The 23,698-nt window shown below is 34.2% G+C and overlaps 3 protein-coding genes across 3 annotated transcripts; 1 reads left to right on the top strand and 2 right to left on the bottom strand.

The window, feature by feature from the left end:
* Positions 1-495: 495 nt before the first annotated feature.
* Positions 496-3,841, top strand: LOC144851112 (trafficking protein particle complex subunit 4-like). The gene is made up of 6 exons (XM_078708642.1): positions 496-670; positions 980-1,154; positions 1,274-1,377; positions 1,759-1,885; positions 2,601-3,519; positions 3,685-3,841. Exons 1-5 carry the CDS (start codon positions 496-498, stop codon positions 2,677-2,679), a joined length of 660 nt encoding a protein of 219 aa, XP_078564768.1. The 3' UTR covers positions 2,680-3,519; positions 3,685-3,841.
* LOC144850444 (uncharacterized) lies at positions 3,785-22,428 on the bottom strand. Its single transcript, XM_078707724.1, has 24 exons — positions 22,354-22,428; positions 22,216-22,243; positions 21,560-21,744; positions 21,016-21,138; positions 20,491-20,632; positions 18,713-20,245; positions 18,460-18,618; positions 17,625-18,034; positions 17,364-17,438; positions 16,795-16,903; positions 16,438-16,548; positions 15,769-15,917; positions 15,442-15,494; positions 14,851-14,956; positions 7,703-7,812; positions 7,314-7,416; positions 6,838-6,988; positions 6,535-6,601; positions 6,116-6,182; positions 5,879-5,964; positions 5,405-5,534; positions 4,855-4,896; positions 4,456-4,558; positions 3,785-3,938 (listed from the first exon to the last, which is right to left on the bottom strand). Exons 1-24 carry the CDS (start codon positions 22,426-22,428, stop codon positions 3,910-3,912), a joined length of 4,146 nt encoding a protein of 1,381 aa, XP_078563850.1. The 3' UTR covers positions 3,785-3,909.
* On the bottom strand, positions 10,290-12,650 carry LOC144850445 (uncharacterized). The gene has a single exon (XM_078707725.1). It carries the CDS (start codon positions 12,648-12,650, stop codon positions 11,895-11,897), a length of 756 nt encoding a protein of 251 aa, XP_078563851.1. The 3' UTR covers positions 10,290-11,894.
* Positions 22,429-23,698: the final 1,270 nt, after the last annotated feature.

Here is a 23,698-nt window from a genome sequence, read left to right on the forward strand (position 1 = left end):
AAACAAGTGAAAGAATATATATATAAACTTTATTTAGACACGAGACTGATGTACAGCACAACTCATTCAATCAACATTGATTGTTTTTACACAAGTTCGTGATACTGTATTACAAAAAAAACCAACACCATATAAATACGAAAGAAACGAAAAAATTGAAATTGAAAAGAAACAAAATTACAGCAGAATCCCCTTCATCTGACACCCTTTATTTAGGGTACACCATACAGCCCAACAACAATAGTCTTGGGCTGGCTGGCCTAGCTTGTAATGAACTTAGAAATCACACACCTACCTAGGCCTAGGCTAGACCTCTATACGTGATTTCACTATCACTTTTAATTATTGAGAAACATCAAATGTTTAGCTAAAGTGTTTACTTACTTTTAATGAAAGTTGGTGGATCATTCGTTTTCGTCTTCACCACCTTCTTTTCTTCGAATTTCAAATAATTTATGTTTTGCAAAGAGCGCCACCACGTTCGTTTTCCGAAAAATGGCGATCTTCAGTGTTTACGTTGTAAATCGAGCAGGAGGTTTAATTTACCAAGCAGACTTTACTCAGCCAAAAACTGAGGTAGAAAAGACATTTGGATTTCCTTTAGAACCTACACTGAAACATTATGACGAACGAATGGTGGTTTCGTTTGGCCAAAGAGATGGAATCAAAGGTAGGTCCTACTGGCTAGCTAGGCCTCTATTTTTAGAGACAGTCTTTTGCGATTGAGAGAATCGACAGGGTAGGGTCCGGCGGGGAGGGCTGTCAGTCAGGCTCAGGACTAGGCCTAGGCCTAGCACTTTAATTTAGGTCTAGGCATATTGTACTAGTCTAGGACTTGTAGATATAGCTTTACAGGAGGCATAAGAGCATGATGCTTATGTGAAATAATGTAAAATAAAAAATAATAATGGTAACTTAATAACTAACTAATTCTTAATATTTAATAATGGATTTATATAATAATTAATATACTGTATAGTTGGTCACACGGTTTTGGCAATCAATGGAATGCCAGCTAAAGGAAGGCAGTTGGAGGATGGACGAGATATTCTAGAAGTTGTCGCAAATCCAGAGAATTATCCAATTGCAATCAAGTTTGGTCGTCCGAAATTATCAACAAATGAAAGAATTATGCTAGCTTCTATGTTTCATTCGTAAGTAAACAAATCAAGCAGAAAACCATTCATTAAATATGTCAGATAATAAAGTGCAATAAAGTTTTTAATCTATTAACATTTTTATCCAAATTAAAACAACAAAAGTTTCTCTGTAGGTTGTACGCTATTGGTTGTCAGCTTTCACCAGAACAAAGGTCATCTGGGATTGAATGCCTTGAAACTGATACATTTAAACTGCATTGCTTCCAAACACTAACAGGTATTTTGTGGAAGTTTCAACATATTGTAATCAAATATGAAAAATAATTAATTTGGATGTATCATTACTTTTAAGTCCATCCTCTCCCCAAGGAATGATTACATTTCCTGACTTTTTGAAAAAAAATTGTTCCCATACCAGCAAATGCAAATTTTGAAAAAGACACAATGGCCAATAAACAGGATTTGATTCCAGATCTTATGCTCTGTATACACTATCAAACTAGTTACCCAAATATGGTAGTGATATGACATCATGTTCATGGGCACATCCATTTTTTTGTCACATAAAGTTTGATAGTGTAGACAGAGCTTTAAGAGTGATGGACAAGCTTCAAACTCCACTTACTAATAAAATCATAAATTTGTATTTTTTTTGCAGGAATCAAATTTATTTTATTAACAGACCCCAAGCAGACTGGTATTGACACTCTGTTAAAAAAGATTTATGAAATTTACGCAGATTATGCTCTAAAAAATCCATTTTATTCCGTTGATATGCCAATTAGGTAAGTCTCTATATGTACCATTGATATTCATTGTTTGACAGCAATGTATTGAACATGGTATCTTGTAAAAAATAGCACATACCATTATTTTCGCCAGTAACGCATCACCAATGGCTACACAATAAACAGAAGTTGCGATCCAAATGCAGAACGATATCGCAAAATTGGGCGATTCAATTTGAATGCCTAGCCCTGCTTAAGCCCTAAGCCTAAGCTAGTTCAGGCATATAATTAGTTACAGTACCATACCTGTAAACCTGTCCCGATTTATAATCAAACCGGTTTAACGCGTCAAATCTGTTAACAAAAATATACATGAAAAATTGCTAATGAAAATGTTGACTAAACAAAATTTATATTTTGATTAGCCATTATGGCTATGCACAAATTTTGAATGAAAATATTCCCTGAATACAAAGGGTTGTAAAAATAAAGCTTGGACTGTAATAAGACAAAAAGCACACAATAGATAAGGTCCAGCCTCCATAATTAGATCATAACATGATTTCTATTTTAACGGTTTATCTTTATCATGCTAAACTAATTATGATAGATCATCTAATTGTCATAATGTAATAATGATGACATTTATTTTAATATAAATACAAATGTAGAATACATTATTATTAGGAAATAAACATTGAAAAGATCATGTTTAGCATTTAGTTCAAGCATTATGTTTATATTAAAGTTTGTTTACTCATTGTTTAAACAGGTGCGATTTATTTGATACCAACATCCAAGCTCTAGTGGAACAGATCGACCGTGGTGGCGTATACGCTGGAAATGCATGAACAATGATTAAGTTGCAACCTATTAGAAGCTAAACAAACTGTGCTGAACAATTATGTTATTCTTAAACATGAGTGGCCAAATAGAATGTGTTATTATAAATGTGAATATGACAGTGGCGGGCAGAAAAATGTTTCAGTGTTCAGTACACTGATGCATTGTGGGTTCTTAAAAGTGCACACATGCCAGATATGTACACTGGACCTCATTATCCGAGTTCTACTACCACTGGCCACAGAGAACCTTAAAATTCTATGGCTATGTTCTCGTTGCCACTGCCTTAACCACTTGGCAACTCGATTATTATATCATAAAAGAACATTTTCTTACATTCACTAAAGTATTTTACAAAACCATCATGTGCTCAACACATAATTTACAATAAAGTTAGTAATTAATAGAGAATAACTACAACACTACTGAACTTTAGCACATACTCACTTTAGAGTTAAATTCAGGTTTAAATCTGACCAGAACCTCTTAAAGAAAATCGTAGGTGCGAAGGTGCAGTAGCACCAATAAGTATTATTATCTTGAGAGTTAATTCAGGTTTCAAACACTGGTTGCTCTGACCAGAACCAGAAAATTGTAGGTGCGAAAGTGCAGTAGTAATGAGATATTAAGTACAGTTTGTTATTTATACATTATAGTTATAAATTATAAACTACTAGGCTTTGAGGGTCAGAGGATGAAAACTATTCGTCATAGTACCATACTTCTGCAATTTCCTCACAAAGTACAGTACCTCATGATGACCAGATGTCGCAAAGGTGTTACATAGTGCAATTGAAAGCCCCCTAAGCATGATCGGTAAAGACTAGGTGATTATTTTCTACAATAAGGTTTATTGCAAATAGCTTGATTTCGCAAGGAACGTCATTACACAATGCATGATGGGAAGGGTTTGGGAGCAAACGTCACGAACAACAAATCACATACGTGCACGTCGTGCTCCCAAACCCTTCCCATCATGCATCGCTCACGCTATTTGCGATAAACCTTATTAGGAAATCAAGTAGTGAGTGAACAAAAGCAGTCTATAAAATATATTGTCGTCGGTGTAAATATAATATATTGTATCTTGATTTATATTAGTATTATTGTTTTACTGTGAAAAAAATACAGTAAATAAATACATAATAAACTTAAAAGAGATATACAGTATATTCTCTGTACAATTGCTTTCATTTCTTTGATGAAGATGAATAATTTGTCTGCATTTCCATAGATTTTTACCAGCTGGTTGTCGTCCGTGTCAATCCTATAAAAAATAATAATGCACATAAATTAATATGGGTCCAAAATCATTGTCATTAGCTATTAGTACGCAGGACTTTATTTGAGTATAGTTGCAGCAATGCAATCTAACAACAGGACCATGAGCTGCTACAAATTCCAACCGTACGGTACTATGTACATATTCTCTGCGGCACATGGTGTCTAAGGGGCATGGAACTGATTGTGTCACAGCCACAGGTAAACTCTTTCATCTCCAGAGCTCAGTATCCTACCTTGGTTGCACATACTGTACAGACCTTTTATGTCAATGTACCATTAAACAGTGCTCATTCATCTGCCCACGACATGTTGAGATGGACAGTACACTGGGCACACCCTCAAACCTACTCTATAGAAAGATATACATGCCTGACGTGTACACTGGAGCAAAGAACTAAAGGCGGGGGAGGGGGAACCTTCAACCTGTGCCAATTTTATGGCTACTGCCTGCGCACCCGGCTTTGACCACTGAACTTGGTAATTACATACTACATTCATACCTGTTGTGCCAGTAAATGAACTATTTGTTGTTGAGTGAACACTATGATGGCCGCGACGAATCGCCTTAAATCTGTTAAGACGATGAAAAATGGCTTTCCGAACCTGAAACATTAAAAAGGTCCTAAATATGATCGAAATGTAGGAAAACTTTTAGCTTTAGAGTAAGTAAATAACATTGTGCCTAAAGTAGCCATTTCTTTTATCAGACTTTAAATCAGGGTTCATGCATGTCCTCCATCATCATGGAATTTTACTAAAATGTTTCAAGGCCGAGAGAGTCATTAAAAGATGATTTATACAATATATTTTAGAGAGATAGGATAGGATTGCTGTTGGCATTGTTCACAGTTATTGTTAGTATCTCTATGGTACTGAATACATTAAAACGTTTGGTTTACCTCATCATTCATGACACAATGAAGTAGAAAAATGAATGCTCCCTAAAAGTAGAAAACAAAGCAATATAATGAAATTGGCATGTGGCGCATTAAAAGGTGTGTGGCGCATTGTGTTGGACGTTCGACTACTGATCGTGAGATCGAGGTTGGAATCCAACTCTCGCCGCATTGCTTGTAACCTTAGGCAAGATACTTATGTTTGCCTCTCTCCACCCAGGTGTATAAATGGGAACTTGGTTAGATCAAGACACAACTTTGCGCTGATTACTAGCAGCATTATGGGAGTATGTTTCCATACGTGTTTGATACAAAAAATGACTGGGGTAATAATGTTCAGCGCTTAGAAGTTTCACAACATTAGGCACTATATAAATCCAGGATATTATTATTATTATTATTAAATGGTAGGCCTACAAGGGTGGCATTTATAAATCTTAAGCCAAGATATAGTTACGAGGTGAAAAACGAAAGCTTTATACCAGTTCTTTTTATCTTATAGAATGGACTTTGTCATTAAATATTTAAAAAATAAGTAAATATATTTCAATACCTGTAAGGAATTACAGATGACAAAAAGATATACGAAAGATAGCGCCCAAACAAAGTTAAAAGACAGCACTCCAAATAACCAGGTGGCACCAAGTAGAGGCTGGAGCACTAAAATAGCTCGTAGATTTGCCCTGATAATAGTAAAAATATATTATTACCAATCACACACATTTCTATATATCATTATGAGCTAGGATAGAATACAATTAATATTGACCGAGCTTTTATCGAAATGCATAACATGGACTTGGTTGGAGTAGACATAGCTTAGGAACACAGCATAAGTATTTCTTCTTGTTTTGTAGAATTATCAGCTGAAGCTACAACCTAAATACCATACAAAATGTAGAACCCTTTCTCAGTTCTCCACTGATGTAAGTAAGATATACTGGTGCAGAATATTTATGTTCATTCAAAACAAAGATATACATAAAATAGTGACTTTAAAGCTATACTAAATGCACATTATTCTTGCCTCATTCTCGGTGTCCTGGCTTTATCTGCATTAGTCTTCAGTGAATTAAACGTCTTGATAACTCTCACCATTATAAGTGTGTTAATCTAGAAACAAGTATCATGTCATAAATGTGTATAAAAATTGTGGAGTTTTCAGTTAGTAAGCTGAGTTTTCATAAGTAAGGTGTTTTTTTCTTGGTAACTATGTTTCTGTTAAATTTTGCTTAGTGAGTGATGGTAAGCCACTGTAACTTACAATTCCAACAATAAGCACTGGAGCAACGAATGCCCATATAACACCATCCTCTAAGCCAAGCCAACATCTAGAAAAAAAAAATTAAATTTCTAAATACCATTAAAAATGATATCTTATGGTATGTTCAGACTCACGGCGTTAGGTTTGTTATCTAACACAAGGCCCCTAACGCTAATTCGCGGCCTAGTCCAGACACAAAAATATGTACACCGCTTACATAATGCCACCTTAACACCGTGAGTCTGAGCATACCCTAATTTGAAACATTATGCCTTCTTATATGTTATAAAAATATACTATATATAATGATGATTGTGTTTCCCAAAAGCTCTGCAAACCTTTCTAGCTGTTTTGAGAGTTGTTATAAATGTCGTGCAATTCTGCACTCTTAGTATTGATTGTTTATAATTGTAACTTACGCTTCAGGTGTTCCATATCCGTTATATCTTGCAGCAACTGTTATACCAACTATGAAAAGTGGTGACACTTTAAAGAAAAATATTTTATAATTATGAAGTTTCAAAAGAAATATTTTTATATAAAAAAGTTGAAAAACGAAATAAAAAAAAACTGTTGACTAAAACATAAAATTTTTCTTTTTTGTTGATCCAACCATTCGAAAAGTACTGATTGGATCAACGAAAAAGAAAAATTCTCTCCTATAATATTTAGGAACCAAATGCAATATTTTCATGACAATAATTATTAATAATGTAACCTACCCCAACCAATTAGAGCATAATGTAGGAGAGTCAGTGGTTTGCGATGAGCCTGGCTGGCTTTCACGTATAGGTAAGCGCCCTCTATCATCATCCATGCAAACGATGCAAGAAAGAAGTAATGTAAAAGAATCGCTATTATTTTGCATACAGTCTACAAAGAAGTGGAAAAGAAGTAAATTTTCAATTGGATATAATAATTGATGTTTGCAATAAATATTGAAAAATTATAAAGTCATGACAATCTCATGTTGTTCACATGGTCAGTTCTTGGAAATCAGTTTTGTTATCATGATAAATACATGTCTTCTCCATGTCTTACACATGATAAATACATATGATCACATGGTCAGTATATGCATATGCATTTTGTTTGCATGATCACTGCATGATTTCCTTTTTCAAGCCTCTAGGTGAATAAAATAGGATAAAATATAAAATAAAAGTTTATAGGTGTAACAGATTTGATTAAAACAAACCTTATTGCCCGTAGCATCAATTCCTGTAACGTAGATCAAATGAGCAAATAGTAACGATAGTGCCAGATTGGCATGGATTGCTATGTTTCTCTGGTGTAGTAACCTAATGTGAAGTAATAACAGTGAAATTTAATTTATATATATATATATATCCAAAGGCAAATTACTGAAAAAAATGACAATGCTGTGGGTATCAGTGGCTGGATCTCAATGGAAATACAAAAAAAAAAAGCGAAAGGCTAAATCAAAACGATAAAGTAAAGCAGCCAGAAAAGTTAGCAGAGCTTTCGGGCAACACTAGCCCTTCATATATATATATATATATATATATATATATATATTAATGGGATTGCGTACGATAAAAAGGTTTATAAAAATCAAAATCTTACTTGAGCACAATATACGATAGCAATGTAAGGACCAGGCATATGATTGATATAGAAACTCCAATTAGGGTTATCATACTTAAAACCTTCTCATTCGTTTCACTAATCGAAACCTGAAAACATTTTAATTAAGATTGAGTTAATAATGTTTCAGTTTCAGTTTCAGTTTTTATTTTCCAATATAATAATATAAGCGAAATGGAATATATGCAAAAATGGAAGGATGACCAAAAAAGAGCAAAGCTCGTACAGTATTTGGCCACCTTAACAAAATAATTAATACATGATACAAACATAATTGAAGCACAGGACGAGACAATACTAGCTAAACATGTTGGCATATGAACTCAAAGATAGTGCGATAAAACCAAAAGAAGCAAAAGAACAATGTAAATGTAAACATATTTGTAACACTCATTGATAAGTTAAGAGCAAATTATTTTTATACAACTTTTTAAATACTTTAACAGATGATGAATTACGAATAGAAGCATCAATACTGTTCCATAAAATTGGACCATGTCCTCTGACAGTGTTTCTACCCATATCGGTAACAAAATTATAAGGGCGATAAGTATCAAAGGACCTGATGCCATAATTATGAACTGAGTTTACTCTAACAAAATAATTAGAAAAGTTAGCTGGTAATAAATTATTCTTAAATTTATACATGAAAACACCTTTTGATAACTTATGAATATCATACACAGTTAAGTTGTTAAGACTAGCAAATAATGGTGGTGAATGCTCAAGGAATTGAGAATTTGTGCATAAACGCATTATGCGCTTTTGTTTGCGATAAACAGTTTCAAGGCGACAGTTATTGTGGTCAGCCCAAATCAAGCTGCAGTATTGAATATGAGGAAGGACTAGAGTTTTGTATAAGGATGATAGAACATTGACATGTAAAATTGGTTTTAGCCTAAAAAGAATACCAGAATATTTTGAAACTAAGTTTGCAATATGGATTGTATGTTGATTCCAGGTTAAGCATTCGTCCATTATTACACCAAGAAATTTACAACTAGTTACACGAGAGATGTTATTATTATCAATGAAAATGTTAAGGTCATTGTAAACACGGTTACTATATCTGTTCTTAAAAATCATATAATTAGTTTTATTAGCATTAAGCGATAACTTATTTGCTTTAAACCAACTCGAGATAGTCGAGAGATCGGAATTTACATTATCAACTAGACGGTTTAAAACATTATCTGAAATTAAAAGGTTAGTGTCATCTGCATATAAAATAAGATTGGAGTGTTTACAGATGTTTGCTAAATCATTGATGTAAATAATAAAGAGTAGCGGGCCTAAAATTGAGCCCTGTGGAACACCACAACAAATGTTTAAAGAAGAAGAACTATGATAATTAAAAGAGATATATTGCTTTCTATCCGCCAGGTAACTTCTGAACCAATCAAAGGCAACACCATGTATACCATAATGCTGTAGTTTAGACAGGAGAATGTCGTGATTAACGGTGTCAAAGGCCTTTGAAAGGTCCAGAAATATCCCAAGAACATGCTTTTTCTTATCTAATTCAGAGATTATTTTATCATATGCTTGTAGAACAGCCATTTCAGTAGACATGTTTGGGCGGAAACCAAATTGGTTCTCTTGCAATAAATTAAATCGAGATAAATAATTATAGAGTCTTTTATGAATTATGCGTTCTAAAACTTTGGAGAAAACGGGCAGTACCGAGATGGGCCTATAATTGCTAAATTTATCAGTCTCACCATGTTTAAAGACGGGAATTATCTTGGCAATTTTCAGCTTCTCCGGGACAATACCGGTAGCTAGTGATAAATTAAAAATATGAACAAGTGGAGATGCTATTAATTCCCCAACAGATTTAATAATATCTGGTTTAATGTCATCGAAACCGCTGCTAGCACCAGATTTCAGATTTCTGAATATTGTGAGTACTTCATCTTTATCAGTTGGTAAAAAAAACAGAGAGTTAACGGGTGATTTTATGTTATTTATAAAATAATTAAAAGTAATATCAGATTGAGGAATTTTACGCAGGTATTCAGGACCAATGTTGACAAAGTATTTATTAAAGTTATCAGCAATAATTTGAGAATCAGATATATGTAAATCATTTATTTAAAAAAATGATATGTGTTTATTGTTTTGTCTACCCATAATGTTATTGAGAACATTCCAAGTCTGTTTTGAATTAAATTTTGTTTCCTCAAGCTTTTCAGCATAATACTGCTGTTTAGAAACCCTGATTAAAGAAGTAAGTTTATTACGATAATTAACATAAGACGTTTTGTTGGATTCAGTAGGGTTACTTGCATACTTTTTGTATAATTTATCTTTTCGAGTTATTGATTTTAGGATCGCCGAAGTAATCCAAGGCTTTTGAGGAATACAACGACGCCGGGAATTGTTGTTGGAATGTTTAGAGATGGGAAAATGTACATTGTAGACCTCTGTGAATTTATGGATGAAAACATTATATGCATGGTCAGAAGAATCAAGATCAGTAATACAACTCCAATCAACCAAGCTTAAATTTTCAAAAAAGTGTTGAATTCTAGTTTGGTTAAATAAACGAGTGGAAATTTTATTCAAAGTATTTGCGTTGCTAATTGGAGTTGATTTAGTGATTTGGTAAACAGGGAAATGATCAGAAACATCGGCAATAACAACACCCGATTTTATATAATGAGTAAAAATGTTAGTGAAAATGTTATCAATTAAGGAAGCTGTTGAAGGGGTAATTCTGGTGGGTCTATCGATAAGAGGAAACATATTATGGTTATAAAAAATAGAGAGGAACTCATTAATAATGTGATTGTCATTAGAATGTAGGAGGTCAAGATTAAAATCACCGGATATATAACATTGTTTTTCTTCAGTATTAATTTTTGTGAGACAATTTGTAAGATCATAAAAAAATTTTTCAATATTGGTACGATGAGCACGATAGATATTGCCAACAACAATGTTTTTCCTACCGGGAACTGTTATTTCGATAAAGATAGATTCAGAATGATCAAAGTGCTCAGACGGTTTGTCAATTAATTTTAAATCATTCCGGATTCGAAATGAGATTGTATTATGAACATAGATAGCAACACCACCACTTCTTCTTCCACAGCATGGTGTATTAACCAAGTTATAGTTATCTATGTGGATTAAATTGGAACCATCTTCTTTAAACCAGGTTTCTGATAAAGCTAGAATCGAAAAGGTATGCCTTAAACTAGTGAGGAACGTGCTAATCAGATCAACGTTTTTATTGAAACTTCGTGGATTTATATGTAAGATGGAAAAGTCCTTTTCACATGTAGCTGAGATGTTATGATCAAAGGTATAAGAACATGAATGTGGTATGTCATAATCAATTAAATTATTAGAGTTATTTATCACATCGTTAAAGACAAATGGATTAAATTTCAGATTTAACATTCTATTATATTCAAGGGTATTATTAAGACTGAATAAAGCAAATTTAAATTCATCGTCATCAATGTAATGGTTGAAAGGAAAGACATTTCCAGTACATTGAAAACAAAACCAGTCTTCATTAGCATTAACATCGGTATAAATACAATGTGTATGGTAATACGAGTTACAAATATTACAAACAATCGTTGACTGATGACTTCTAATGTCTTTTGAACAGCAATTACAATAGTTAGTCATTTACTTGAATAATATAAAATGGAATGTAATAGGTCATTGAGTATAACGCATAATGAAATATATGTAAAAAGAGTACCATGCCAACATATAACATATTATACACACTTAAACACATATACTTATCTAGGCAAAAAGTAAAAAACGAAGACGACAAGAACAATGTGTTACTGGGGAAAGGTCCATATTATGTTTGAATTTAACGTATAGACAGATAGAAAGATCAATGAAGTCTCATACTACTTGCATTTTCAAAATTTATGAAAATAATTAATTAATGTTAGAATGGTAATACAAACAATTTACAGTTTCTCACTACATACAGTACTGCCGGCTTTGCGTAGTTCAACAAATTAATTGATCTTAAAAAGGAAAATAAACGATCTCATTCTAAACAGTACGGAAGTTCATTAAACAGTTGGGAAGTTCATGAAATAAATTAAATGTTGAAAATGGCAAATAAAACGACTACCGTCCGGCGTTTCGAAGTTCAAAAATGAGTTAATGTTGAAATGGAATAGTAAATAATTTACAAATTCTCTTTCCATATTACCTTGTCAACGAAGATAGCTACCTTGGTGCCTTGAACTCGTATTTTGGCGTTCTTCCCACTGTCTATCAGCTTGTTTCGAATTGGAATGAGCCTTTTCCGTTCCTGTTGCATGGCTGTAGGCAGATGTGGAACAGCAACAACCGGTTTCCCAGCAATGTTCAGCTTAGCGCGAGAAATGTAATTCAAAACGGCCTCGCGATCCTTCATTTTAAGAAATTTTGCTATGATGGGCTTAGTAGCCGTTACAGACTTGGTAGGCAGACGGTGGACATTTGCAAACTCAATATCGTCAGCAGCGGTGTTTACTTTGGTCAGCACCTTCCGTAGGACATTCTCCGTGTCCTCACTTGCACTGGATTGAGGGATGTTAAAGAACAATAAATTTGCTTTTTTACTGTAAAGCTCTGACTCTAACCTGCTAGCATTCAGCTCTTGAATTTTATCCTTAAGTTCTGACTCCAACTTTGGTATGGTTTCCTCCTTAATTTCAAGAATATCGTTGTCCATATGCTTCACCCCTGTCTCCAAGTCCGCCATATCATTTCGAATGCCTTTAATGTCTGCATTCACCTTGCTCATTTGAGACGCTAGCGCGTCAAACCGGGAGTTCATATCAGCGTCCAATTTGGTTAACAATGCATGCAATGTATGCATATTTACCTCATTGTCTACAGGTGGCTGGTCCGGTTGGCTACTGCGGGTTCGTCTACTACTGGCCTCGTTGGTAGTCATGGTTTTAAAATTAGGAAAACCAGTAAATTAGAGCAAAATAAATCATGAAAAATATATAATTTGTTGAGACTGTGCGTCTATAATTCTCAATATAGTCGATAAATAGTAATTAGAGTCCTGTTTGGTCGGATTAGGACACTTTCCGCAGCACTAATTTATTCTTGTCCGCTCTCCATGAAGGTTGCAACGTACGTATTGTAGCTTTGAAAATGGTATATACTGTAATTCATTATGATTATAAAGTGACAATTTATTAGTTATCCGCTTGGTATACCAAGCGGATAACTCCTTGTAATTGTATGAGATCAATATTTTTTTTCTGTATTATTCTTCTTTCCTTCCTTCCTTTTTGTGAGTCGTGTTCCTCTAAAATGTGTAAACATAACATTTCATAACTTTGACAACATATGGGCATTTACGTGAAGTTGTGCACCTCCTATTTTTGAATGACGTCATAGTTGCGCAACGTGACTTATGCGCAATTTTATGAATTTCAATGATTGATCATAGATTAAAAACCAAAAGTCATTTAGTATTGACACTTTGACAAAATTTAAGTCATATCAGGGGCAAACTTTCTACGGATTAAAAATGGCATGTTTGACAAGAAGTTACGCGCGTACGCGCATTTAAAATTTCAAAATGCGCAAAATTAATTTCTAATCAACTTTTTACGCGTTTCTTGTCATTTTGAGCATGTCAAAAATTCCCACGGGCGCGCAATTTTTTATGCGCGCGGTGCGCACATAGCGTTAAAAACATATTTTTTTCTCTTGAATTATATTTTTCAAGCCTTTCCCAGTGATTTTGAAAACAATTTAGACCTTTTCCAGTTTAAATAACGCCATACGAACACGTTGAATTAGACAATTCGTGCGCGTTTTTTATGAAAAAGCTTAAAAAATCGTCAAAATTATGTCTTTTTTTAAACAGTCATAGTTTCTAAAGTAAACCGTTAACCGTTTATTTTTATTACAAAATCTAGAAGTTGATGAGTTGTAGATATCGGATCATGCATCAATAAGGCTAAAAAAACATTGTGACGTCATCGTATGGCCACACGAATGTAAAATATAGGATTTTTGTCTCTTTCGTTATTGCTCATCACATTCAATGGAGCGCATCGCGCTTATCTGTATTCCTTTTTCTCCTACATTTATATATTGTGTAGGTCAATCAACTTTCTTTAGCATGAGATAAAAATATTTTAATTTTTATGACGTCATCATGCCTAAAAATTTTAATTACGTGGGTCATTAATTTCATCTTTACAGTAAATTTTAATCTGTAATAGCTCGTAAGAATAAAATGTGATAATCACGATTAAAACGTTTTCTGGAAGCTATTGGATTGTAGATACGAATTCATGTAAACATTTTGCCAATCGGATGTTGTGACGTCATCATATGGCCAGTTGAATAAAAAAAGTCGTATTTTCATATTTTGCGTAATAGTTCATCACATTTAAAAGGGTGCGCATCTATATTTTACGTATTCAAATTTCTTCTACACGTTAATATGTTGTTCCTGAGATAATTTCCTTCAGAAATTGCTATCTAAGTGTTTCATTTTGATACCGTCGCCATGTTAAAAATTGGAATAAATGGCGGGTCCCGTAATTTCACCTATTCTACACTGTATGTAATATGTATACAGCTTATACTGTTTGCATGTATATACTATATGACACAAAATTCAGCACTAACAGCATGTCATATTCTTCAGTTCTTGTCATAATGCCATAATCTTTATCTGTGTGCAATATTCCAACGTATGACGTGCACGTGGCGTTTGTCGTGGTGCGGATAACTAACTCGTCAAAGTGACGAGTTTCATGTCTAGTTGATTATAAAGTTGTAGATAATGTGTGAGGGCGTGTGACATAGTGAGTCGGGCGTTGGACTACTGATTGTGAAATCGTGAATTGATGAAACGCTTGTCGCATTGCTTGTATTGTTAGGTCAGACACTTTGCGTTTCCTCTCTTCCCCAGGTATACAAATGGATGCATGGTAAGGTCAAAACCCACTGCTGAACCATGGGCATATTGTATGTGTTTGATCCAAAAATGACCGGGGTAATACTGTAATATGTACAGCGCTTTCAGATTTCACCACATTAGACACTTTATTATCAGGATATTATTATGATTATGAATTGATGATTTTAATACATATAGATATATATTTTTTTTACATCACCTCTGAAACTTGCATCAAAACAGCAAATGAGGTTGTCTGGTTACAAAGACAGGTGACCCATGAATCGTTGAATGACATAACTTGGCAGCCATAATCAGACCAATCACTGGGTTGAAAGCAAATTTTAAATTAAATTAAACTTGTCATAATACAAATTACAAATAAAGCCCAGAACTTTCAGGGGTGGGTTTATAACCAAGTGAGAAAATATAGTAATGTTGAGGTGAAAACAGTGTCAAAATCTAGGCTTCAAAATATTGGAAATGTAGAGTAGGGTTACACAACAGTATGAAATTGTAGTTTTAATTGAGTAACATTTTTTATATTGTGCTGGGAAGAGAAGGGTAGGGCTTTTCTGTTTTCCACAAAGTCTATCTTCAAACCATTGACTCACTCATCAATGTATTTCTTTATAGAAAGCTTTTGTAAAATGGTGGGACCAAACCCTATGAAGCACACAGGTGCTTCACCCCTTTTTTTCCTGATGCCAACTTAACACACAGTACTTTGTTGTCTGCAAGTACCCTCACCACTGGGTACCATAATTTCCATTCATTCATGCTACATATCACATTATGACTTGGTACTTGCCTTTGATGTACATCCCAGAAATTACACGTTGGTATAGTGTACCCATCCTCAACCTAAAGAATAATAGGAGTAATAATTAGCATATGTGTATGTATTGTATTGTCCATGTGTACATAAATTAATATCATAAGTGTGAAATGAAATGAAATAAAATCTGTACAAATTAGAAAAAGTGTATACTGTACATGTGCAACAATGATCAAATTGATATCTCTTCATCTTCTAATATTAATTTATGTATAAATTCAACAGGCATATAAACCCCCTTAACTGCCCAGCAGCAGTATAAAAGTACAAAAATTGACACATCAGAAGTGGAAAACTTACTAGGTTCAGCTTTAACTGAAGATGGATTCCACCATTTAGCTTCTTTCCATTTTGGTTGACAAAAGCAACAGACATTATATGACTACCAATAGTCTCTTTGATTGGTCGAATGAGATGCAAACTCTTATACACAATGGAAACCATATAATCTGGACATATAGTAATGATGCAAGTTTAGTGTTTAAAAAAAATATATATTATAATATATTACATTATACCATTTTTTTATGAAATTAATATCATCTTCTGCCTTTGCGAGCTTTTTGTCTGCACTCCTACTTTGTGGTCAAGTATCAAAGTAATTCTTTACTTTGATACAAGTTACAAGGAAGCGTAAAGATATATGATATATAATATACTGGTTTTATATAACCTCTAACCATAGGGAGAGTTTTTAAATATTATTTCGTTTGAACACCTGAATATAACCATTGTCTTTGATTCTCTCTATACAGTGCTGTAGTCATGAGAAATAAAGAACAAGAGGAACAATATTATGTGCTGGCCACAAGGTTGTCAAAGGCTTCTTGTGAAAAAGTGGTCAGGTTGAAGTTTACCAACCGTACTGGTGTCTACGGCCCTGCTATGGAAAGGATTATGTACAGTAGATAACCTTAACCCTTGGAGAAAATGACTAATTAGAGACCACTAAAGATCTGATTCACTGACCATATGCATCTAAAACACTGGTAGTAGATAATTCTGCAACTACTTCCTCCTTGTTTGTAAAGTTCATCTTCGTGTCTCCTCGTTCAGATGCAAAATTAACCCATCTCACATCTAGGATTAAACATTTATTTAAGAAAGTAAAATCATTTTTCTGTGACATCTGGAAACTCTCTTAAACTTTCACATAGTAGTCACAATTTATCTCAAATTTGTCCAAAATAATACAAAATTAGGGAACAGGAAGTAGACAGAAGGCAGCCCAAGATAGGGAATTGTGTGGAGGACAGAAATACTAGGCTGTATTCTCTTTGGGGAAAGAAGGAGTTAATATAAAAAAACTCAACATAAATTTCTTACTGAATTTGTTGATATCATTTATCCAGGATTCATTTGGTTTAAGCAAGAAATATTTGATGGCTACATTTTCAACAGCTGACAGAAGGTTACTAGTTACATTGGTATCTTCCTGTAAAAAATAAAAAAGAATATTAGGGATCTTTAATTTGCAACAACCACTGACAACCAATGACCTAAGTACATTATGTTAATTCATTACGTGTATATGGAGATATTGGGATGTGTGTCGTCGCTCGACACAGGTTTGATTTCCAGGTCCAGGCTGCGACCAGCAACACGTTGCCGAAAACTGAAAGATCCATATTTTCATATCTTGAATGAGCACCAAAGACAACATACTACTGACAGCCTATATAATAAACCTGGAGGCAAACGCTGATAAAATATGAGTACTTTGGCAAAAAAAGTCTGCAACATGGTACTGCATGTCAAGTAACACTTGTGATATGTACAACCTGCATATCCAAAGTATTTGGCATCAGAGCATTTTAGTACCATTGACTATCAAGAGGCAGAAGCTAGTGTATGGATTGCAAAATGAGAACATTATTGAAAACAAGTAAACCTACCTGCATAGAATGTTTTACAGGTAGGTTTGATACATTCAATAGACTGTCTATTTCCTTCAGAACGTGGAATAATGTCTAGAAATAAAAAAAAAATCAAAAGTTAACAAAAATTTAATAAAAATCATCAGACTATATATACAATTTGCAGCAATTTCACCTAACTATTAACTATTATCCCAGCCCAGTTTGACTGTATAAATATAAGATGAATGGAAAGTTATCGGAAGTGAGTATCTTGAATTGTGTAAAGGTAAAACTTACATTTGTAGTTGGCAGACTGCTGTTCAAAAGGGTATCAATGAATTTGAAGTAAGTGAGTAATATCTCTGTATCGATGTCACCAGATGATTGTTCTATCGCCCAATGAACAGAGGATACACTTTGATTTACGCACAATGCAGTTGCACAGGACGAAAGATCTTCTATTTTGCTGCTTATTAAACTTTGAATTGATGGCCTAGGGGGAGGAATGGTTGGAGCTGCTTTTTCTTCTTGTCTTTCTTCTTCCTCCTCCATGCTATCTTCCCACAAGTCATCTTCCTCCACCATACTAGCTTCTCTCGAGTCATCTCTTCGTGCATCGGATCGATAAAAAATCTTTGATTTTTGTACATCTGCATCTGTTGGATCATAGGAAGAAATTGTGGTAGATACCAAATCTCCTTCCTCTTCTAAGCAAAAGCAAACAAAAAGTTTCAAGAATCAATGCGAGCAGGCAATATTTTTTTTTTTTCGTGTAGGGTGTCCTTTCTGGGCCAACTAGACTAGTGAGAGGTGCCATTTTATCATGAATTGTATGTGCGAGAGTACCATTTCTGACCATCTAGGGGTGTCACATTTACCAAAAAAGCATGGCAATATCTTCAAAATATGTATTTACATAAGCATTTCCTGTTTAACTTTGTCTCTGAGCATTATTTATGGATACCGGTGCTAGATTGATTGGGAAAACTGTGTACCAAATTTGGTGGTTTGGAAGAAACAGAAACAAACACCATTAGGGCCCATTTATACAACGCGTTAAATTAACACATTTGGCGTGTTGTATAAACAGAAATGGATTCCGTGTAATTACTAAACCACCTGGAAAGGATACTTGAAAACGCTACATGGGGATCGTTCAAATTTGGCTGGTTGTTGAGCTGAAGCAGCCTTTTGAAGTAGCACCAGGAGCACCCTTTATTATAGCAGTAGACATTTGGCGGTGACTGACTTTCCTGTTCATAACGGCTCAGTTTAGGGGACTGACCGTCGTCTGTGAAAACATGCATATACATAGCAGGCGTGTAAAGTAAGAAGGGTGTTCTATAAATATTTCAGCCTTAACATACTCCACTAGTTGAACTTACCTGAAGAGGTACATGTTGGCAAAACATCTGTATTGGTATTAGATAAAGTCAGCAGAGGTACACCACCCAAACTGCCACCAGAATTAGATTTAACTGTTATGTTTACACCTGTTGTTATTGTGGTAGTAGGCATACTAGTAGTCACACTCTCAGCTAAAGTACTTGCAGTAGATCCACCTGTTGACCTATCAATACCTGTTGTTATTGTGGTAGTAGGCATACTAGAGGTCACACTCTCAGTGCTCTCAGGCAAAGCACTTGTAGTAGATCTACCTGCTGTTGTATCTACACCTGTTGTTGTTATTGTGGTAGTAGGCATACTAGAGGTCACACTCTCAGTTAAAACACTTGTAGTAGATTCATCTGTTGTTGTATCTAGACCTGTTGTTGTTATTGTGGTAGTAGGCATACTAGAGGTCACACTCTCAGTTAAAACACTTGTAGTAGATCCATCTGTTGTTGTATCTACACCTGTTGTTGTTATTGTGGTAGTAGGCATACTAGAGGTCACACTCTCAGGTAAAGCACTTGTAGTAGATCCACCTGTTGTTGTATCTACACCTGTTGTTGTTATTGTGGTAGTAGGCATACTAGAGGTCACACTCTCAGGTAAAGCACTTGTAGTAGATCCACCTGTTGTTGTATCTACACCTGTTGTTGTATCTACACCTGTTGTTGTAATTGTGGTAGTAGGCATACTAGAGGTCACACTCTCAGGTAAAGCACTTGTAGTAGATCCACCTGTTGTTGTATCTACACCTGTTGTTGTTATTGTCGTAGTAGGCATACTAGAGGTCACACTCTCAGGTAAAGCACTTGTAGTAGATCCACCTGTTGTTGTATCTATACCTGTTGTTGTTATTGTCGTAGTAGGCATACTAAAGGTCACACTCTCAGGTAAAGCACTTGTAGTAGATCCACCTGTTGTTGTATCTATACCTGTTGTTGTTATTGTCGTAGTAGGCATACTAGAGGTCACACTCTCAGGTAAAGCACTTGTAGTAGATCCACCTGTTGTTGTATCTATACCTGTTGTTGTTATTGTCGTAGTAGGCATACTAGAGGTCACACTCTCAGGTAAAGCACTTGTAGTAGATCCACCTGTTGTCGTATCTACACCTGTTGTCAGTGTGGTAGGCATACTAGAGGTCACACTCTCAGCTAAAGTACTTGTAGTAGATCCACCTGTTGTTGTATCTACACCTGTTATCAGTGTAGTAGGCATACTAGAGGTCACACTCTCAGCTAAAGTACTTGTAGTAGATCCACCTGTTGTTGTATCTACACCTGGTGTCAGTGTGGTAGGCATACTAGAGGTCACACTCTCAGCTAAAGGACTTGTAGTAGATCCACCTGTTGTCGTATCTACACCTGTTGTTGTTATAGTGGTAGTAGGCATACTAGAGGTCACACTCTCAGGTAAAGCAATTGTAGTAGATCCACCTGTTTTCGTATCTACACCTGTTATCAGTGTGGTAGGCATACTAGAGGTCACACTCTCATTTAAAGTAGTAGATCCACCTGTTGTCGTATCTACACAAAACAAAAATGAGTTGCTATCTACTGCATTTATATGGCATATAAAAATAAAGAATGTTGTTGCAGGTCCTAAATGTGTCTTCTCAGTAACAGTATCTGGTAACTTTTGATTTCTCTTTTTTAATATTTCATAATATTTTCTAATCTTCAATTCCAATAAGACAACTAGTACAATTACAAAGGTTAATTTATTATAAAATTTAGTAATGTTTTTTTAAGTTTATGCAAGAAATACTGACCAAAATATGGGCATCCATAAAGCTCAAACCTTACTGCTTGTTCGTTTTGCCAATGTGTACCATTGATCATCAATCTCCTTGTAAAAATTGGTAATGGCAACACTTGAAAGCGGGCTTTGCTTGAATGAAAATTTCCTGGAAACTAAACATAAGCATTTTCAATAATACATAGCAGATTTAGTAGGCATACTAGGCTAATTTTTACTCTAAATTTTTATCCCACTCTTGTTTACACACACCTTAAAATATGTAACTACTGTAGCAAAATAATTAATATCAAATTATTGAAAAACAAATGTGAGAAAAAAGGAATTTTGAAATGGCAGTTGAGGGGGTGTTTTGCAGGCCCTAAAAATTGTAAAACTAAGTGCTGAACGCTATGTTCTACAGTATTTTTGCATTGTAATTTTCAAAATGTAGAGGCTGGTTGTCCAGCAGTGGCATAACAGCTAGTTCCAAGACACTTACTGTTATTCTGAACGTTCATTATTTGTATAATAATCCTGGTACTAATGTACTACTTACAAACATTATTTGATCATCCTCCCCAACAACATAATGTTGTTCACCATCTTGAAAATAACTAATAAAATATCTCAAAATCCTGGCATCATCTCCTGATATGGTTTTTCCTCCATACAAAGCTATCTGTAAATTAATAATCAAGATAAAGAGGACGTTGTTAGGCATCACTGAAATATTCAATAATAAACGTTTTAATAATAAAAGTTTTATTCTTAATATCCCTTTTGTTTGATTGGTACATTTGAGTTACAATAATATCAATAACTATATTTTAATTAAATCAAATTGATGAATTGTAGGTGATCCTTCGAGATTGAAGATAACTTTTCTGATAATTAAAACAAATATTATTTGGTAGGCCATGAAAGGTAATGTTTCAGCAACAAGATATTGACATTACTGAGAAAATTAAACAAGAATCACGTTACACTGTCTGCAGATGCTAAGATATACATATTTACTCTAAAATAATTGGACCTAAAACTTTTTGCATATGTGTGACCTTAAACTGAATTCAAATTATTTAAACCTGTTACCAACTTACAGCTGTTAGATTAGTAATAACAGGGAGTATTATTTCTAGGGACACAACAGAATCTGCATGTCGAGACCAAACTGTAAAGCTTAATTGATTACTATTGAAACGTAGTGAATCCATCTCCACTAATCTAAGTCCTGTTATTGTGGTGATTCGACCATCTTCCATTCCCAATTCTCCTAAACATACATCTATATTTTAAAGAAAAGGATGCATTGTTAAAATTTAAATTACTGACCAACTTGTGTTTACATGAAAACGAAGGGGAAAACCACCCATTTTTTAGCTTGTGATTATAGATCATACGGAACCACAACCAGAGTTTTGCAATAAAAAAAAAAAATAATGTTACCCTATATCATTGATAAATACAATAATAATATAAATAAATAATTATTCGGCTGACCCACAGACCCTAAACCATACCAGTCGGTACCTTTTACATTGCATGCACAGTGGTCCTCGGTGAGTTTCCAGAGTTTGAATGCATTAAGGTGTTTAAACCCGGTGTGTTGAACATTGTAGTTGTTGACTTTTTTTCATTCCCACCAAAGAAAACAGCATGGTTTGATCTGATATATTTTAATACCATACACAAATGCGGACAAAGTACTTTGCATGGTACCAGGAATGGCCCTCTAAATCCCCAAAAGGATATTTACATCCTGAAGGGTCCATGGTGTCTGTAAACTAAAAATAAAATTGTCATACAAATAAATTTTCATCTATCGGGACACAGATGACTTTGGAAATCCTTGGCAATACTCAAATTAATTATTGAGAAAGAGGAAACCACTTACCATTGGTTCTACAATGTTTGCCATACCAATCATCGTAACATTTACAGTAGCATAGGAATGGATTAAGGTATCCATTCTCACATTCCAGATTACATTTTGCTATAGAATATCAATATTAGAATGAGAAAGGTCAGAGGTGAACTACCCAATTTTCAAAAAGTAAATATTCTTAAACTTGTGATAAACTTTACCATTAATATCTAATTAGTATTTATAGCTATTTAGAAAAGGTTACAGTACTTATCATTTAATTGATTGTGATATAGATTGGTAAAGTGCTTTTTCATAAAGATGTATTGTCCCCCAAAAACATGAAAAATGAAGATTAATTAAATCAGACTTTGAATAGGGTATTTTGTAGTTTAAATAAAGTTAATCACTTCCATAAAAAAAAAACCAAAAAATATTGTTTTCACTTATAAAATGACAAAACAAATGGTTAAATACAACCAAAAATCCATTGGCTGGCAGCCAATTTTACTATTTTTTGCTTTAAATTACAGTTTATTCAGGTAAATAATTTTTTATTTTATCTAATTTTTGGTCAAAGTGGATAACTATTATGTGACATTTAAATGGCATATTCAACATAAAAAATAATTATTATTTTTTCAGGGGGTCAATACATCTTTAATATAAACATATTAAACATACTTGCTTATGGTATAGTTTTAAATGCGCTGATTTGAAACGCAACACTTTTTATTTTAAAAACTGCGAAAAACTCACTAGGCCGAACACCAAAAACATCAACGACAACTAATGACTCTTCGTCAACTTGTAATATACATTCACAAAGATTGTTGGAGTAGTATCTGAAGGCTCGAAAAAAACCCATTTGACGACAATCATCTAAGCAATTGTCCACTGTTGAATTGAATGTAATGTTTCCAGAACCACCCAAACCATATCCATGTGATATCGTAAAGTTTACAAATGGCACACCTTAAATAACAAAAGAAAAATGTTTCCAATACAATTTACTAATCTTATTATATTGGTGTAGACTAGGTTATTAGTATTAGCTGTATGTGGACAGGGGCAGGTTCAAGCCCACCTCCCCCCTCCCCCAACACCTTAAATTTAGGAAATAAATAGCATACATTTAACCGGTTTTCCTAGACTCAAATCAAAATACTAAGCTCTGTGAACGATCAAACGATTGGCAGTTCCCACACAGAACATGCGCATCTAACATAATCATACGTGTGTTACTGGTAAAAAAAGTATGATCATTTTACTGATTGCTAGCGCGCTAAATGAGAGTGCCATTAATCATGAAATTTTCCAACCATCTAGCGATGTCATTTAACAAAATGCATTGCTTATGTTCTTTAGGCAAGAC

This window comes from Antedon bifida, chromosome 8, assembly GCF_963402885.1.
Source record: "Antedon bifida chromosome 8, ecAntBifi1.1, whole genome shotgun sequence".
Lineage (NCBI taxonomy): Eukaryota > Metazoa > Echinodermata > Crinoidea > Comatulida > Antedonidae > Antedon > Antedon bifida.

Coding starts and splice junctions, on each gene's coding strand:
- LOC144851112 (XM_078708642.1), top strand. CDS start 496: ATGGCGATCTTCAGTGTTTACGTTGTAAATCGAGCAGGAGGTTTAATT. Junction 671..979: donor CCAAAGAGATGGAATCAAAG/GTAGGTCCTACT, acceptor TATACTGTATAG/TTGGTCACACGGTTTTGGCA. Junction 1,155..1,273: donor CTAGCTTCTATGTTTCATTC/GTAAGTAAACAA, acceptor GTTTCTCTGTAG/GTTGTACGCTATTGGTTGTC.
- LOC144850445 (XM_078707725.1), bottom strand. CDS start 12,650: ATGACTACCAACGAGGCCAGTAGTAGACGAACCCGCAGTAGCCAACCG.
- LOC144850444 (XM_078707724.1), bottom strand. CDS start 22,428: ATGGATACCTTAATCCATTCCTATGCTACTGTAAATGTTACGATGATT. Junction 21,745..22,215: donor CACCATGGACCCTTCAGGAT/GTAAATATCCTT, acceptor TTTAAAATATAG/ATGTATGTTTAGGAGAATTG. Junction 17,439..17,624: donor GCAGTCTGCCAACTACAAAT/GTAAGTTTTACC, acceptor TTTTATTTCTAG/ACATTATTCCACGTTCTGAA.